This window comes from Pistacia vera, unplaced genomic scaffold, assembly GCF_008641045.1.
Source record: "Pistacia vera cultivar Batoury unplaced genomic scaffold, PisVer_v2 Contig461, whole genome shotgun sequence".
In the NCBI taxonomy this organism is placed as follows: Eukaryota; Viridiplantae; Streptophyta; class Magnoliopsida; order Sapindales; family Anacardiaceae; genus Pistacia; species Pistacia vera.
In genome coordinates this window covers 1,253,657-1,269,570 of record NW_022196292.1, presented here as the reverse complement: position 1 = coordinate 1,269,570, position 15,914 = coordinate 1,253,657, and the positions used below count along the sequence as shown (strand labels likewise).

At 35.0% G+C, this 15,914-nt stretch overlaps 2 protein-coding genes across 2 annotated transcripts in view; one reads left to right on the top strand and one right to left on the bottom strand.

The window, feature by feature from the left end:
• LOC116145439 (protein DETOXIFICATION 24-like) overlaps window positions 1–269 on the bottom strand; it is a 32,056-nt gene extending 31,787 nt beyond the window's left edge. The window contains exon 1 of the mRNA XM_031430897.1: window positions 147–269. Within this exon, the coding sequence (XP_031286757.1) occupies window positions 147–269 (123 nt within the window). The remainder of the gene's footprint in view (window positions 1–146) is intronic.
• A 5,518-nt stretch (window positions 270–5,787) lies between these two features.
• LOC116145345 (MLO-like protein 1) lies at window positions 5,788–15,282 on the top strand. The gene is given in 13 exon segments (XM_031430798.1): window positions 5,788–6,009; window positions 6,608–6,858; window positions 8,709–8,825; window positions 8,919–8,979; window positions 9,389–9,483; window positions 10,989–11,063; window positions 11,166–11,254; window positions 11,377–11,426; window positions 12,886–12,926; window positions 14,147–14,356; window positions 14,438–14,505; window positions 14,617–14,677; window positions 14,760–15,282. Coding segments are annotated over 13 exon segments (1,515 nt in total). The 5' UTR covers window positions 5,788–5,825; the 3' UTR covers window positions 14,973–15,282.
• Window positions 15,283–15,914: the final 632 nt, after the last annotated feature.

Genomic DNA, 15,914 nt, shown 5'->3' with positions numbered 1-15,914 from the left:
AAAGAAAACCCTAGCAGAATGATTCCAACCGCCATTCATGGCTCGAACCCAATATGACTGTCTCATCTCCGATCAGCTACCGGAAGAATAACACCATTTACCAACCAAGGGGAATAAGAAAAATAAAAGCAGAGAACTATTCTTACCTCTTGAAATACAAAAATGGCTCCTTCTGCTTCAAATATCATAAACACGCTGGTTTGGAAGGCGAAAATTCCAAGCTTGCGAAAGTCTCTTGCTCTCTCTGAAAAAGACGAGTGTGGTGACATTGCCTGGGATAGATCTGAGTTTTTATAGCAAAGGACATGACGCTTGACTTTCCCGAAATCAAGACAACGTTTGAGCGAAAAAAATGTCTCACCGTTGATCATGACAACGTGTTGCAGATCAGTGAGAAAGAGTGAGCGTCACGATTACAGAAAACCAAACCGTCCTCCTTTTCCGTTGAAAAAACTCAAGCGATGACACTCTCTCCCTCAGCATTAATTGCGCCCTAATCTGCATTTAATGCTCTGATAAGGGGTGTCGTTTTAGCATGTCATGCATTTAATATTCTGATAAAAGGTATCGTGTCAGCATGCCATGCATTTAATGCGCCTGGCTGACACTTATTACGCACAGGACACATCTGACAGAGCAGAGGTTGTTTCATTAAATGCATCCATATCAAAAGTACAACATGTAACGCCTGACGAAGTCAGGTCGCTCATCTCTAACAAGCGATGACCATGCGAAGTCGTGTTCTTAAAAAGCGCTACCTCGACCTCTTCTCAAACAGGTCGGAATCACCAAAATTTCCCGAAAGCATCCAGTCGCGGCATGAATTATAGTTTCCAAGGTTCAATCCTCAAAATTTAAAAACTAGGAGACTTCTGTTATGCCTAAAGAATGCAGGGCTGACGTAAGTTCTAGTCAGCGTGCAAAAGTCAGAGCATGGATACACCCACACCTCAGTCACATGAGGAAAGGAGCAGCCTGCTTTTGTTAGAATAGTGGGTGCATGCCAGACCAGCTAGAAGTTGTGGTGATTCCACGTGTCCAATATCTGCTCCAAATCGCATAAATCACTCTGCAAGGTGGGCAATGAGACATAAAGGAAGATTTGTATGGATAATCCCACCAACTCACAGATTCAGTAATGATAACCTTAATCCATCCCACTATAAATTGAGGGCTCCTCTCTTATTTGGGGGATTCGATTTATTCTACTTTTGATCAGCTATTCTCTCTCAAGAATATATATAAGCATTCTCTCTCTTGTACTATCATTTGTAAATCAGTCCGCTAACACGACCTGACCTCTATCATTAATACAAACATCAGTGGACGTATGACTTACTTCCTTAGCATCCGAACCACTTTAAAAGTTGTTCCCATTGCATTTACTCTCATTTTCTCTTACATTCACGAGTGCCTTCTGAGCCATCTCAGCATTTCACACGTGCGTTTCGTTGGTGTCAAAATCACGCATCAACAGTGTTGCCCCAATTACGCAGCACAAGTGGACAAAAGTGTTGACCATAAGAATAATAGGACAAAGGTTTGTTGATAAAAAATTAAAGGCATGGCATCACTTTCAAAAGTACATCCTTCTTTAGGTGTGGAGCATGCTTTCGTATTTGTTATTACTTTATTGAGTAAACGACATGCTCCCAAGGCTTAGCGAAATGTTAAGTCCTAGCGAAATGTTAGGTCCCACAGTACTCCCACTCTAGGTTTCATATATTCTAAATTTTCACCCTTAATTTAGTAGAGTTCCGTTTCTTTCGATAGTTAAAGGTTAAAATAGTTATTTACTATATTTTAATATTTTTATTTACTAAATTCCATATTCTGATTCTTTGCACTCTCTTTTCCTTCACGGTACTCTCTCTCCCTCTTTGTTCCTATTGTTTCTCCCTCTCTCTACACTCTTTCTTCTTTGTCACTCTTTGTTTATTCTGTATATCTACAGTTTCTTTTATATATGTTTATGTTTTTGCTTCAAATCTTGATGCCTATCTCTTCTCTATCAAATGCGCTTGTTTATACTATTTTATTTAGTTATTGGAATGGTGACAAAATTGAGTTTCAAATGGAGAAAGGCGGTGGTTGGGTTTCTCTGGTGGTTAATGGCGAGGATAATTGGCAAATGTGATGATCTTGATTTATTTGGGTATCATGATTTGTATGTTGCTGTTGGTTATTTTTGGTGATGGTGGAGTAGGGATTTTCTCTTAGTTTGTGCACGAGTAAATGGGTGGCGGGGTAGGAATTTTTAGCAAAAACAGAAAACTACTTGCAGCACACAAGCTATAAGAAGCAGAGGTTGGGAAGATCTTAATTCATAGATTCAAAAGACTGAATTGAATTAGCCTCATAGAACTGCTAAAGCCGTTGATCTGAATCTTTGGAACTTAAAGAAGACCAAGGTAGCTTGCTATCTCGGTTTAGCGTAAGCTGGGGTTCTTTCTTTCCTAAAATCAAGATCAAGATGAAGTTTAGGGGAGATGAAGAAGGTCCGGTCTCAATCATTTTTTGTTTTCTTTGACAAAGAGAATTTTCTTGGGGACGGGAAGAGAAAGAAAAAAGGGCGGCGAGGAGAATACAGAAAAGAGCAGTGCGTACTAGAAGGGGATGAACTATGAAGTTTGAAATCTTAATATAAGTGGGAGGACAATTTGGTAATAGAACCTCTACATTTGTAACAGTCACTAACAATATTAATATAAGGGTGGGAATTTGGAATTTATGAAACCAGGTGGAAACTGGCATTTCGCTAAACCTTGGGTGGGGACATGTCGTTTACTCTTACTTTGTTATACCCCCACATCGTCAATTCTTCACTCTTCATTTAAATATCTCAAAAGTTAACCATATTTATCTTAACAATAATAAATTATTACACATCCTTCTCCTTCTAAATATTATTCCCTTTATTTATTTTATTAATCCAAGTAAACCAATGAGTAAATAATGCGTTAAATGTTTATTTTAAAAAGAGAAAACGATTTTTTCCCACACAAATAATGGTTTAACGAACTTTGTCACCCAAGCTTTGAAACAATACAACTTTATTATCCAAACGTTATATTTTGTTAATAATTTCCATTAAATACAGTAATATTTATTGTGAATAAAAAAATATCTTTCTCACTGACTGGGCAGGTGAGGTTGACGACAGAAGGTGTCGGTTGGGTATTTGAGGTTGATAGCAATGGGCTCAAGCCTTTTGTCGAATAGTTGGAGTGCTAACTTCAAAATCCGGCCTTCAATGCTGGAATTGATCCAAAAACCCAGAAAAAACAACACCAAACACTTTTAAAACAATCCCAATCAACCTTTAGTCACCAATTCCATTTTAAAACTCCAAAACCAACTCCAAAAGCGCAAAAACCCTAGGAGATGGTGGTAGACGGTGAACGACAAGCAATTGGTGCCAGGGTTGTTGGGGGTTTGGTTAGGGGATGCCAATGAAGCAATAGGTGGTGAAGTGGATGATTTCCAGTATAAGGAGCAATTGAAATTTGGCGAGAAAGTTGCGACAGTCATTTTCTCTAGTTGATTTGGCTGGAATTTGGTGTTGTTGGCCTTCCCCATCATCACCACCAGATTCTCTATCCTCCCCTGACCAAAACCCCGTTGATCCTCACATCTTTTACCCCAACATACATAGGCTGCCGCAAGTTAGGGTTTCACTATTTTTGCGCCAATTCTGCTTGATTTCGGAAGCCAAAATCCAATCTTCCACTACCCTTTCAACCTATGACCCCCCTTCTTCAAAACCTCTCAAACCCCGACACTAGATTACTCACCGTTCATCGGTCGTGCAACGTCGCCCTCCTTTGGCGTTCGCTGTTTTCTCAACAAAGTGGAATTTTAAAATTTGATTTTTGATGTAAAATATTAATTAACCATCCTACCTTTACTTATAATGAACTTTTGACAATCCTGTCATTCTTTACAATGAAATTTACTAACAGAATTGTGCTTTAGGTAGTAAAGTTGTATTGTTTCAAAGCTTGGGTGGCAAGTTATTAGGCCATTATTTGGGTGGGAAAAAGTCATTAACTCTTTTGAAAATTATGCTAATTTTTATTTATTTATTATTTCAACTGTGGGATTTAATTGATGTGAGNTTTTTTTTTTTTTTTTTCATTTTCTCATCTTCTTCACTGCATCACGTATTTGATCGTTTGACTTTTTGCAGCTTTTTTTTTCTCTTTCTCATTTTTTTTGTCATTTTCTCATCTTTTTCACTGCATCAATGCTTCACCCCGTTTACAAACCACTTCTTCTTCCACCCAACTTCTTCTCCACCTGCAAATACCTTTCTCATCTTCTTCACTGCATCACGTATTTGACCGTTTGACTTTTTGCAGCTTTTTTTTTTCTCTTTCTCATTTTTTTTTTCATTTTCTCATCTTTTTCACTGCATCAATGCTTCACCCCGTTTACAAACCACTTCTTCTTCCACCCAACTTCTTCTCCACCTGCAAATACCTTTCTCATCTTCTTCACTGCATCATGTATTTGACCGTTTGACTTTTTGCAGCTTTTTTTTCTCTTTCTCATTTTTTTTCGTTTTCCCATCTTCTTCACTGCATCAGTGCTTCACCACGTTTACAAACTTCTTCTTCTTCCACCCAACTTCTTCTCCTCCTGCAAATACCAAACATAACACATCCAACTTCTGCTCCACCCGCAAATACCAAACAAAGCACATCCAACTTCTTCTCCACCTGCACCACCCAAACAATATTCACCGTGAACCACCCACAGCAGCAGATCTATTCGACACTAATATTCACCGTGAACCACCCACCACCAGATCTGTCCCACACTAAAAGCCACCGTGAACCACCCACCACCAAGATCTGTCCCACACTAATATCCACGGTGAACCACCCAGATAAGTTATATATAATAATACATTATTTTAACAAAACTAAACAAAATATTATATTAATAAATAATTTATAAAAAATTATATTAATCAAATATTCAACACAAATATCAAGGTCAAAATACTCTACCAAACACATATTCTGTAAATCATATTCTCGTAATCATAACCCTATTTAATTATCCAATACTATCCCTAAAATCTTATCCAAAATAATAAACCAAACGCACCCTTAGATATCATACCCACGTTAACCTAATCCGTTTTATGGAGGGTACAATTGGAAATACGCTAAAAATTAATTTGATATAAAGAAACAAAAGAATTTTTTTTTTTTGTCACATGATAATACCATTAATAGGAGGTAACGATACAAATATAACGATACAAATATTTAATCAAATGAAGGATACCTATATATTTTGTTTAGCATTTTTTATTTTATTTTCTTAATTTTTAATTTGCTTCTTTTAAATTAATATTAATATGTCCTTAGAAAAACTTATAATAAAAAAAAAATATATTTTTCTCTGATTTAAACGCCTATTATTTTAGTTTTTTTAATAAAGGATATATTTTTATGAAAAATGTTTTTCTGATTTTTTTTATAATATATTATATGTAATTGTTGTTTTGTTTATTTTATTTATAATCATATAAAACAAAAGGGTTTTTGTTTTATTAAGGTCAAATTGTTATTTACACTAATGACGAAGGGTGTTTATATTTTAAAGCCGCAGGTGGACGAGATTCAAACAAAATATCTGTACCGTATTTGTAATAATTTTCTGGTTCACAAGATTTGATGAAAGTGAAACTAGATTGAGAATGACTGAGTGAGGGGTGTGATTGTCATTTTCTTAAGATAGCAGAGTAACAGTATTCACTGACCAGAAATAATAATAAAAGAATGTAGAGAAGTAGTAGTAAGTAGAAAAAGATGAGTGCGGGTGGAAGTGAAGAGGAAACTTTAGAGTATACGCCAACATGGGTGGTGGCTGGTGTGTGCACTGTCATCGTCGCCATTTCTTTGGGTCTTGTAAGACTTCTTCACTTTCTTGGAAATTATCTCAAAAGAAAAAACCAGAAACCTCTTTATGAAGCTCTTCAGAAAGTTAAAGAAGGTCTTTTTACTTTTCATATCCCCTTTTGCTTCTTCACGTGCATGCATTTAAGTAAATTGAATCCACAACTTATGTTTTTTTTTTTCGGAAGAGTGTCAAAGAAGACGTTTTATGTTACTGTTTTGTATGGATTTATTATGTTTGTGGGTGTGGTGTATGTTCGTTAGAATAATTTTTTTTCTTCATCAATCTTATTCATTCCTCACCAAAAAAATAAAAAAAAAAAAAAAATAAATAAATAAATAAAATCTATTTGATGTGTATATCTAAGGATGTGTTGATATTAATTGGAAAATTTATTTTCTTAAAAAGAGAAAGATGGTGATATTATTGTAAAAAGAACCCATTAATTTTTTTTTTTTTTTTTTGTTAAGGAATCTCAAAGAGGACATTTTCTGATGATTTTATGAAGGAATTAGTATAATTATGGGTGTGGTATTTGTTGGTGAGAAGAAATTGTTTTCTGAATTAATGTTCTGTATTTTTTGTCAAAGAAATTCTATTTGATAGGTATATTTAAGGATGTATGGATATTAATTGGAAAGTTGATATTATTAAAAAGAAAAAAAGTAGTGAAAATTTGGGTTTGTGGTGGCAGAGTTGATGCTGTTGGGTTTTATATCACTATTGCTGACGGTGTTTCAAGGAGCAATCACCAAATTCTGCATTCCTGAGGATGTTGCGAATTCTATGCTTCCTTGTAAACGCCATGAAGTTGCTTCAACAGATGGTGAGCATCCTAATGCTACCACTACAACATCACATTTTCAGAAGTCTTTCACTTCTGTTGCTGGCACGGCTAGGCATCTTTTGTCCGAAGAATCTTCGGCTGGTTACTGTTCTAAGAAGGTGAACATTAATAGCCAGTTTACTTGATGTTCATTCTTATTAATTGCTTAATCAGAGAGTTCATTTTAATGGATTCTGGTATTGTTGAAAAGAAATTTAAAATGGGTTAGTTTTCTCGTAGATTTGGTGGTTAAATATATTTTTGAATCACTTTGTTTAGTACCAATTATGTGGGTTTGTTCTGATGTTATTCAACACTTTAGTATGATCTCTGATGAATTTCTTTGTAATTTTTCCCCTATATTAGATTCATGGCTGTATTGAAAACTCAGTAGTTTTTGCAACAGATACACTGTAGATGGATGACATGATCTTGAAATTAAAATTTTAGCACACTTCTGTGACGATTTGATTGACTGAAAGATTAGTTCACCTATGGATGGGACAAATTTAGGCAGAATTATGGCTTCAAGAGGGCTGAGACACCCACTTTCTCCTTACTAACAGTAGTTGATGTCCTTAGCAGGCTGGTAGAAAGAGCTAAAAAAGTTAATCTTATTGAAGGTTCCATCATTGGAAAGGATAAAATTTCAGTTTCACACTTGCAATGCCCTGATTACCCCAACTTTTTCATTCAGCCAATGAATCTAAATTTCTCAATTTTGTTAAAATAGTTGAGATGTTTTATGAGTTTTCTTGTCTTAAAGTCAACTTGCATTAATACTGTATTAGTGGCACCAACATGCATGATTTGAATTTACCTAGACTTGCAGCTTCTATTAGATGTTATTTGTGTCAATGGCCTATGAAGTATCTTGGGATGCCTATAGAGGCGGTCCACAGAGAACTAAATGGTTTCTCAAGTCAAATTTAAAGGGGTTAAGGAGTTGGTAACTTAGTGAAAAGGAGCCTTGGTTTCCTAGGGAAATGGCTATGGAGATATCCTTTCGAGGTTAATTGTTTGTGGCATGCCACTCATTAGAAGCAAGTATGGAAAGCATAAAAAATTGTTGGGACTCCAATTAAGTGACTAGGTTTCCTACTGAAGCCCTTGATGTTCTTTTTCCCATTGTAAAAGTTTGTTTCTCTCCTTTGTCAAGCTTGCTATTGATGATGGTGGATTGGGTTGCTTCTTTCTCTGACTTATTTGCATCTTTATTGCTAATATGGTGTCTTCTTCCTCAACTCATTGGGGTTGGAGTCTGAATTTACATACTTCTCTTGTGGTCAGATATACTTGAGAGGTTGTTTGGATGAGGGATTTTCAGGTTACTGTTCCTATAGTGGAGTGAAGTTGCATTGATATCGTACGTGATGCGAACTGCCAAAACTGAATAGACATGAAAATGTCTTTAAAGCTACAGCATACTGCAAAAATTCTTTATTTTTCTTTCCAATTAAGTAAATCAGTTGATGACATTTTTGGTCTTTATTGTAGTGAGGAGTTTAAGAGTCATCTTACTATGATGTATATGATTTTGGAGTTTAATTTCCTCTTTTTTTTTTTTTTTTTTTTTTCCTTTTTGGGCCTTAAGAGCTTTGATACTTCTTTTTTGCAACTGAAGAACCCATGGCTGTGCAGCAGTGATGGTTGTGGTTTGAGTCCAGGATAAATTTGTTATTATCTAACATGTTATAATGATAGTCAACCTGATGGAGGGGGAGAAGAATAGACAGATAGATAATGGAGAATTTAGATTTTGTATGGATTTTGTATTAGATTTTGTCATTGTGATACTCTTATGAATTATCTCATGTATTAGATTTTGTGATGTTTCTGGATTCATATTTACTGCATTTCTGGTTATTATCTATAGATGCACGAATAATTCATGTTTTAGTGTTCTGATTTCTTTTTCTTTTTTTTTTTTGGGTAAGTATTCTAATTTCTTTTCTCTTTCCCTTTTCAGAACAAGGTCCCATTGTTGTCAGTTGAAGCGTTGCATCATCTCCATATCTTTATCTTTGTCCTAGCCATTGTCCATGTGATTTTTTGTCTTCTAACTGTTATTTTTGGAGGAGCAAGGGTGAGCATCCTGTAGACTTCTCTTGTTCATCAATTCTGTACTGTCATTATATACTGAGTCTGCTTTCTTCAATTTCTACTTTATGCAACATAGATACGCCAATGGAAACACTGGGAGGATTCAATAGCTAAACAAGAGTTTAACACAGAGGAAGGTAGGAGCTGTCCAATTAAATATACGATGTTTGAAAATTTTTAATTGCAAAATCCTTAGTAAATGCATTATATTCATGTATTTGCTTCCAAAGTATAATTATTTAGGATGTAAAGTAATTTCTTGAAATATCAAGATGGATTACCAATTAATTACTGAATTATTCTTCTTCCTTTACTAACTTTGCATATGCTATGCTTGTGTATTATTTTCATAAATTTTAGCAGTAATGTTGTTTAGCTTTTAAGATTTGCTAGTTAACCTAGACGCCTTGTGCCATAGCAGCTTGCTGACTGAGCGAAGTAGTGAAGACAATGTCTGAGCAAATTACTTTCTTGTTCAAGTCTCAGAAAAGCATCGTGTCACTAAATCTTCATTGCGTGTTTTAATTGTAAACTGTATCACTGCAGTTGTGAAGAAAAAAGTCACCCATGTCGAACAACATATTTTTATCAGAGAGCATTTCCTCGGAATTGGTAAAGATTCAGTTATCCTGGGATGGATGGTGAGTTATTTTTGCTTCTATAATGGAATCCAAACAAGAGTATTTCTTTATTGGGACTGTGAGAAACAGAAAAGATTTATAGTGTTTTTTCTTTCCACATATGCTCTTTCCCTTTTTTTTTCATCACTACGTTATTCTCATTGGAAGAAATGATTGCATATATGAGATGACCTGACAAGTCATGCAGAATCTCTCACTTGATGGATTTATGGGTGAACCAGAAATTTTGACCTGGGGGTCTTCTGGAAATTGTTTTACTTGAATGTGTCTATTTAAATGTGAAGTACATAATCCTACATGCAAGCATAGATAAATTACTTATGATATATTTACATAAGGCCTTGTGACTTTTCCTGTGCTTGGGTTTTGTGAAGGGAGTATAAACTTATGTTATCCCTACTCATAAATTCAGAGAATATACAGTGTACATGCATCCAGAGATATTAGTCATTGTTAATTTGACAGATATTGGTGAAGAGATGGCAGCCATGTGGCTCCACCTTGCTTGAATTCTATGATTCTCTAATTGATGGTAACAAGCCTTAGGATAAACCATAGATTCACTCTCAGAGTCTGTCTTACTTGTTGGACTTCTTTTGATAGGAACAGTGTGGCAGGAGAAAATAATGTAACTAAACATCAAAAGATGAAAGAGAAGGTGAAAAGTGAGGGTTTGACTGGATATTTTGTCNATTGGAAGAAATGATTGCATATATGAGTTGACTTGATAAGTCATGCAGAATCTCTCACTTGATGGATTTATGGGTGAGCCAGAAATTTTGGCCTGGGGGTCTTCTGGAAATTGTTTTTCTTGAATGTCGCTGTTTTAATGTGAAGTACATAATCTTACATGCAAGCATAGATAAAATGATAAATTACTTATGATAGATTTACATAAGGCCCTGTGACTTTTCCTGTGCTTGGGTTTTGTGAAGGAGTATAAACTTATGTTATACCTACTCATAAATCCATAGAAATATACAGCATACATGCATCCAGAGATATTAGTCATTGTTAATTTGACGGATATCGGTGAAGAGATGGCAGCCATGTGGCTCCACCTTGCTTGAATTCTATGATTCTCTAATTGATGGTAGCAAGCCTTAGGATAAACTATAGATTCCCTCTCAGAGTCTGTCTTACTTGTTGGACTTCTTTTAATAGGAACAGTGTGGCAGGAGAAAATAATGTAACTAGACATCAAAAGATGAGAGAGAAGGTGAAAAGTGAGGGTTTAACTGGATATTTTGTCATAGAAGAAGAGGCATGTAATTACTAACAGGTTATGTCCTGCTTGCATAAAGCAGCTGATAGCGGTTACTACATAATCATTGGTGGTTATTTTTGCTTGCAACCTTGGCTTATTATTTTTGCTTAAACGAAAATAAAATGATATCCCAAAGTTTAGGTCCTTTCTGGTATATTTGATGAGCACAAGATTTTGTATCCTTCTGCCAAATTCAATTAAACAGGACACTGATTTTCTTTTTCTATTGTCACTGCAGCATTGTTTTTTCAAGCAATTCCATGCATCTGTTACCAAATCAGACTATGTGACACTTCGACTGGGTTTCATCATGGTAAGAATCTAAAGGATGGGCTGTCTTGTATATGTCTAGAATGGTCATCATTTTATTGCCTTTTCATAAACATTTTCTGCACCTTCCTTACTTCTGCTTTAGACTCATTGCAGGGGAAATCCAAAATTTAATTTCCACAAATACATGATACGTGCCCTTGAAGATGATTTTAAGAGAGTTGTTGGCATAAGGCAAGTATAAGTAAAGTAATTATGTGATGCTAAAACTTCCTATAAGTTATTGTGTATATCAGCTGTTGCCTTGAACATTAATGCCAATTTCTTACTGATTCATCTCGATTTACCGCTTGCAGCTGGTATCTTTGGATATTTGTGGTCATATTCTTGCTTTTGAATGTTAATGGTATGCTTACTCCATCAACTAGCAAATTATTTCCAGTTAAAATACCTTTTCTTTTCTTCTGATAGGAAACTGAGAAGAATCCAGGTAAATTCTGATGCCAAGTACAGTTAATATTTCTCACGTTCTGTTGTCTAATCAAGTCTTAATGTTAGATCCAAATTTTTATGGTTTTAGATATACAGGTTCTACAGTTAGAGGGGTTTAGACTTTCTGAGTTAATTTATTACCTTCAGTTGAAGTGAAATCAACAATTTCAATGTCTTATCTGTCTAATAAAAAGCATGCTGAAATGAAACATTTTCTCTTATTCGACTTAAGACAATTCTATGACCACTTTTTTATTGTTTCGAATTGGTATTTTCTTGCTACTTCAATCAACACAAGTCTCCCTTACTGTCATGGCATGGGTGAAATCAACAATCTTCAAGTCAAGACTTTGGCAATTGACTTATTTACTTCTTGTTTGCTATTGTCTTGAGCACTAGGTATTTTAATTGATTTAGGCTTCATGCTCAGAAAGGGGTATTAGGAAAGTCTTGATCTCTACTCTCATAGTATCGGTCTTAAGAGATGCAAGAAAGACCATCATGAAAACTTAGCGTTCTTTTCTATATTTCCAACCGAATAAGTGCTATTTCAGTTGTTTGGGCTTTGGTTATATGAATCATTCTTGCTTATGTTTCTTGTCGGGAAAATTTTCTGTAAAACATTAGCTAAAGGTCTTTTCTTCCTAATATCTAAACCCACGTCAGTTTCCTCCTCTAATGTGCTGCTGACCTGGTTTACATGCCTCCTTATTGGTTTATTTATTGACCTTCCTTGCATATGACTCAACTACCTATATAGTCCCATTTGTCTCCACAATTTGCAAATACATCAGCTACACTGTTCTGTTGAAGCGCCTTTTCGCTTTATACCTGTAGCTCTAATAATTTTGAATCTAATATTCGTTCATCTGACAGATAATTGAATGAATGCAGTAGCAGAAATTCTGTGTAGCCACTTGCTCTTCTCATATTCTCTGGTCTGCAATAACTTGTCCCAAGTGTGTTTTCACATTAGATCCACTTTCATTGCAGATCACTATCCTCTTTTTATTAATACACTCAACATTCTTTGAGTCTTTTCCACCGTTCCTTTAAAGTTATAAAGAAAGATTTTTAAGTTTATGGTTTTGTAACCAAAAGGTACTTTGTGACATGGGAGGATAGTTACTTAAATTTTAACTCTACGGGTCTATACTGTAATTGAATGAGATTTTCTTAACAGTAGAGTTGCATTGATTGATGTCATGGCTCAATCATTAATCTAACGCTCTTGGTTATGTTTAAAATGTTAATACCTTGTAAGGGTTATATAAATTGTTTTGTTTTGTTTTATCCTAATTTATTTTCTTTTAAATGATATGTAGTAGTGTAGAATTATCAATATCCTTATGTTTTCTTATTTTCATGTGTAGGTTGGCATATGTACTTCTGGATAGCATCCATTCCTGTCATTGTGGGTTTTCATAAATCTTTAATATCGTTTCTCCTTTCTAGTTTGATTGTGACCAACTGCATTGTTTTGCATCCACTTTTGCGAGCTCATTATGATCTCGTGTCCATGACTTTGTGAAACTTAAAAATCATGACATTTGATAGCTAATTACCTAATAACAAGAGAGATGTGCAGTGGGCCATCATTGACTTATGTTTTTATTGTTTTTTTGTCACCGTTTATGGTGCTTGTATAGATCAATAGATTAATACAGTAGAACCTCTCTATAGTGATACTCTATATAGGAATAACCTCCATATAGTCATAAAAACTTTCGGTCCTAACTTGAGTCAGTTATAAATAAGAATAAATTTCACATTGTAATAAGTTATAATTTTTTTTGGTCCCGTCTTAAGGAATTTGCCTTTACATAGTAATAATTATATGCATATTGCAAAAAATATATATTATGTTAAATTATAGGTTTAAGATGAAATAAAATATTTATTTAAAGTTGTTTAAGACAATGATTTATGTTTTAGAGTTATTACCACATCTTTTATCTTGCGGGTACATAATAAGCCACCAGCATGGACATCTTCTTGTTGAAACCAAAATATTTGTATTTCTCAAGCATGTTTAGAGTTTCTTGGTATGAAATTTTCGGTATTTCTATACTATCATCCTCAAGATTATCTCCTTCCTCTTCTTGTCTAATTCCAGTAATGACTTCTTTTTCAGTTAAAATATACATGACTTGTTGCTCATTTATATTATTGAAGAATCCATTTGATTAGTATAGTGAAGTTGTTGAATCGGATCACTCAATTTTATAGTGACCCTTTGATATCCACTTCCGTACTATCCTAATGCTACTAAAACAATGAACTGAAATTCTAAAACTACTAAAACAGGAATTATAAAATAAGAAATTAAAACAATAATTCTTATAATTACACCTCTATTAAATTATAATCTCCCTATAATAATAAATTTAATTGGTCCTAATATTATGACTATAGAGAGATTCTATTGTATTATATTTGTTCTATATTTGATTTCTTTTTATCCTTCTTAGATTATGGTTAAGTTGTAGTTGATTAACTGCATATGGAATTGTTTATCAATGTATGTATGTCTACATCCCATTTGGCTGTTTCAAGAACCTTGTGCGATAAAAACTTACAGTGCATTTTATTTTTGCTGTTCCATTATTTGATGTGTCACTTGTATTTTCACAGCTTTTACTTGCTGTGGGCACTAAGCTGGAGCATGTCATTGACCAATTCGCTCATGAGGTTGCCGAGAAACATGTGGCCATTGAAGGGGAGTTAGTGGTTCAACCATCGGATGAGCACTTTTGGTTCAATCGACCCCGTATAATCCTCTTCTTGATCCATTTTATCTTATTCCAAAATTCCTTTGAGATTGCGTTTTTCTTTTGGATATGGGTAAGCTACAACTTTTGACGTGCTACTCATATTATGGATTTTACTGGATGCATATATTCATCTTTTTTTATACCTCTATAGGTTCAATATGGCTTCGATTCCTGCATCATGGGACAAGTTCGTTTTATTGTACCACGGCTTGTAATTGGGTAGAAAACAATTGCCTCTTCTCCCCCACATTTTTGTCATAATTTGGCTGAATATGTAATTACTAACTCATGATTTTGACGTATACTGCTTTTTTTGTTCTTTCCAATTAGGGTAATCATCCAGGTTCTGTGTAGTTACAGCACGCTGCCACTTTATGCCATTGTCACGCAGGTGGGTTGAGTTAATGTTGTAAATGAATTTCACCTTCATCTGAAACAACTGATCTTAATTTTGTTTTTGAAATGAAATGAAGATGGGGACTTATTTCAAGAAGTCAATATTTGATGAATAAGTGCAAGTAGGGTTAGTTGGTTGGGCTGAAAAGGTGAAGAGGAACAAAGGCTTAAAAGCAGCAGCTGGAGAGGGCTCTACTCAAGCAAGTTCCCACGCCGGTATTCAGTTAGGAAGTGTTATGCACAATGCAGCTGCAACTGAAGAGGTTCCGCCTTCTGACAGGTCAAAATGATAGGAATAGTTATGCGCAATGCGGCTGCTACAGAAGAGATTCTGCCCTGCTATGGGTCAAAATGAGCAGCAGGATGAGGGTCAGGCTTCTGGCTTTTGCTGTAAGTCTTGGTTCTTATAGAAGTATAGATAATAGAATTTGTGCTTAGGATTGTAAGTCTTGGTTCTTATAGAAGTATAGATAATAGAATTTGTGCCTTAGGATTGTACTCTTACTTTCAAAGAAATCAATGTGGATACATACCACCATCTAAAAAGCAAATTTATGCTTGAGCTTATTTATTTACTCCCTGGATTACAAGTTTTTGATTCATCTTGAATATGTTATGATGTGCAACTACTACCATCTAAAGTGAAATTTAGAAACTGAAGTTTGGAAATAAAACTTGAGTTTAAAAGAATTAATTTAGCAGTATTTTATTTCAACTGTCTTTTTTTTTTTTTTTGGGTAACCGGTAATTTTATAAAAAATAATGAATGTCATCTAAACAGTAAACAGGGCAAAGACCCCTAGCTTTACAACTCAGCAACCCAAAGCACATGAGACGAAAAAACCTAACTCGAGGTTAAACCTAGCAAAGTTGTCGGGTCTCGGGTTGACCAGTTTAATTGGTTTGATTGGTTGGTCAAATCGGGTGGCAACTTTAAAATTTAGCAAATACACCCTTAACAATTACGTTAAGTCTCTATAGGTTTGAAATTTAACAAACACACCCCAAATACAAATCTGCCAATGACTGGTTGGCCACGACGACACCCCAATCGATCGTTCCTTGAGCCAATTCCCTTAAAAATCTACCAAATATCTAGCCGAAATAGGTTTGATTTCGGCCAAATCTCACCGATGCTAGCGTCGGCATTTTAGGCCAGATCTCATTGATGTCAGCGTCACATTTCAAGCCAGATCTCACCGATGCTTGCGTCAACAACCCTCCTCTTCAAC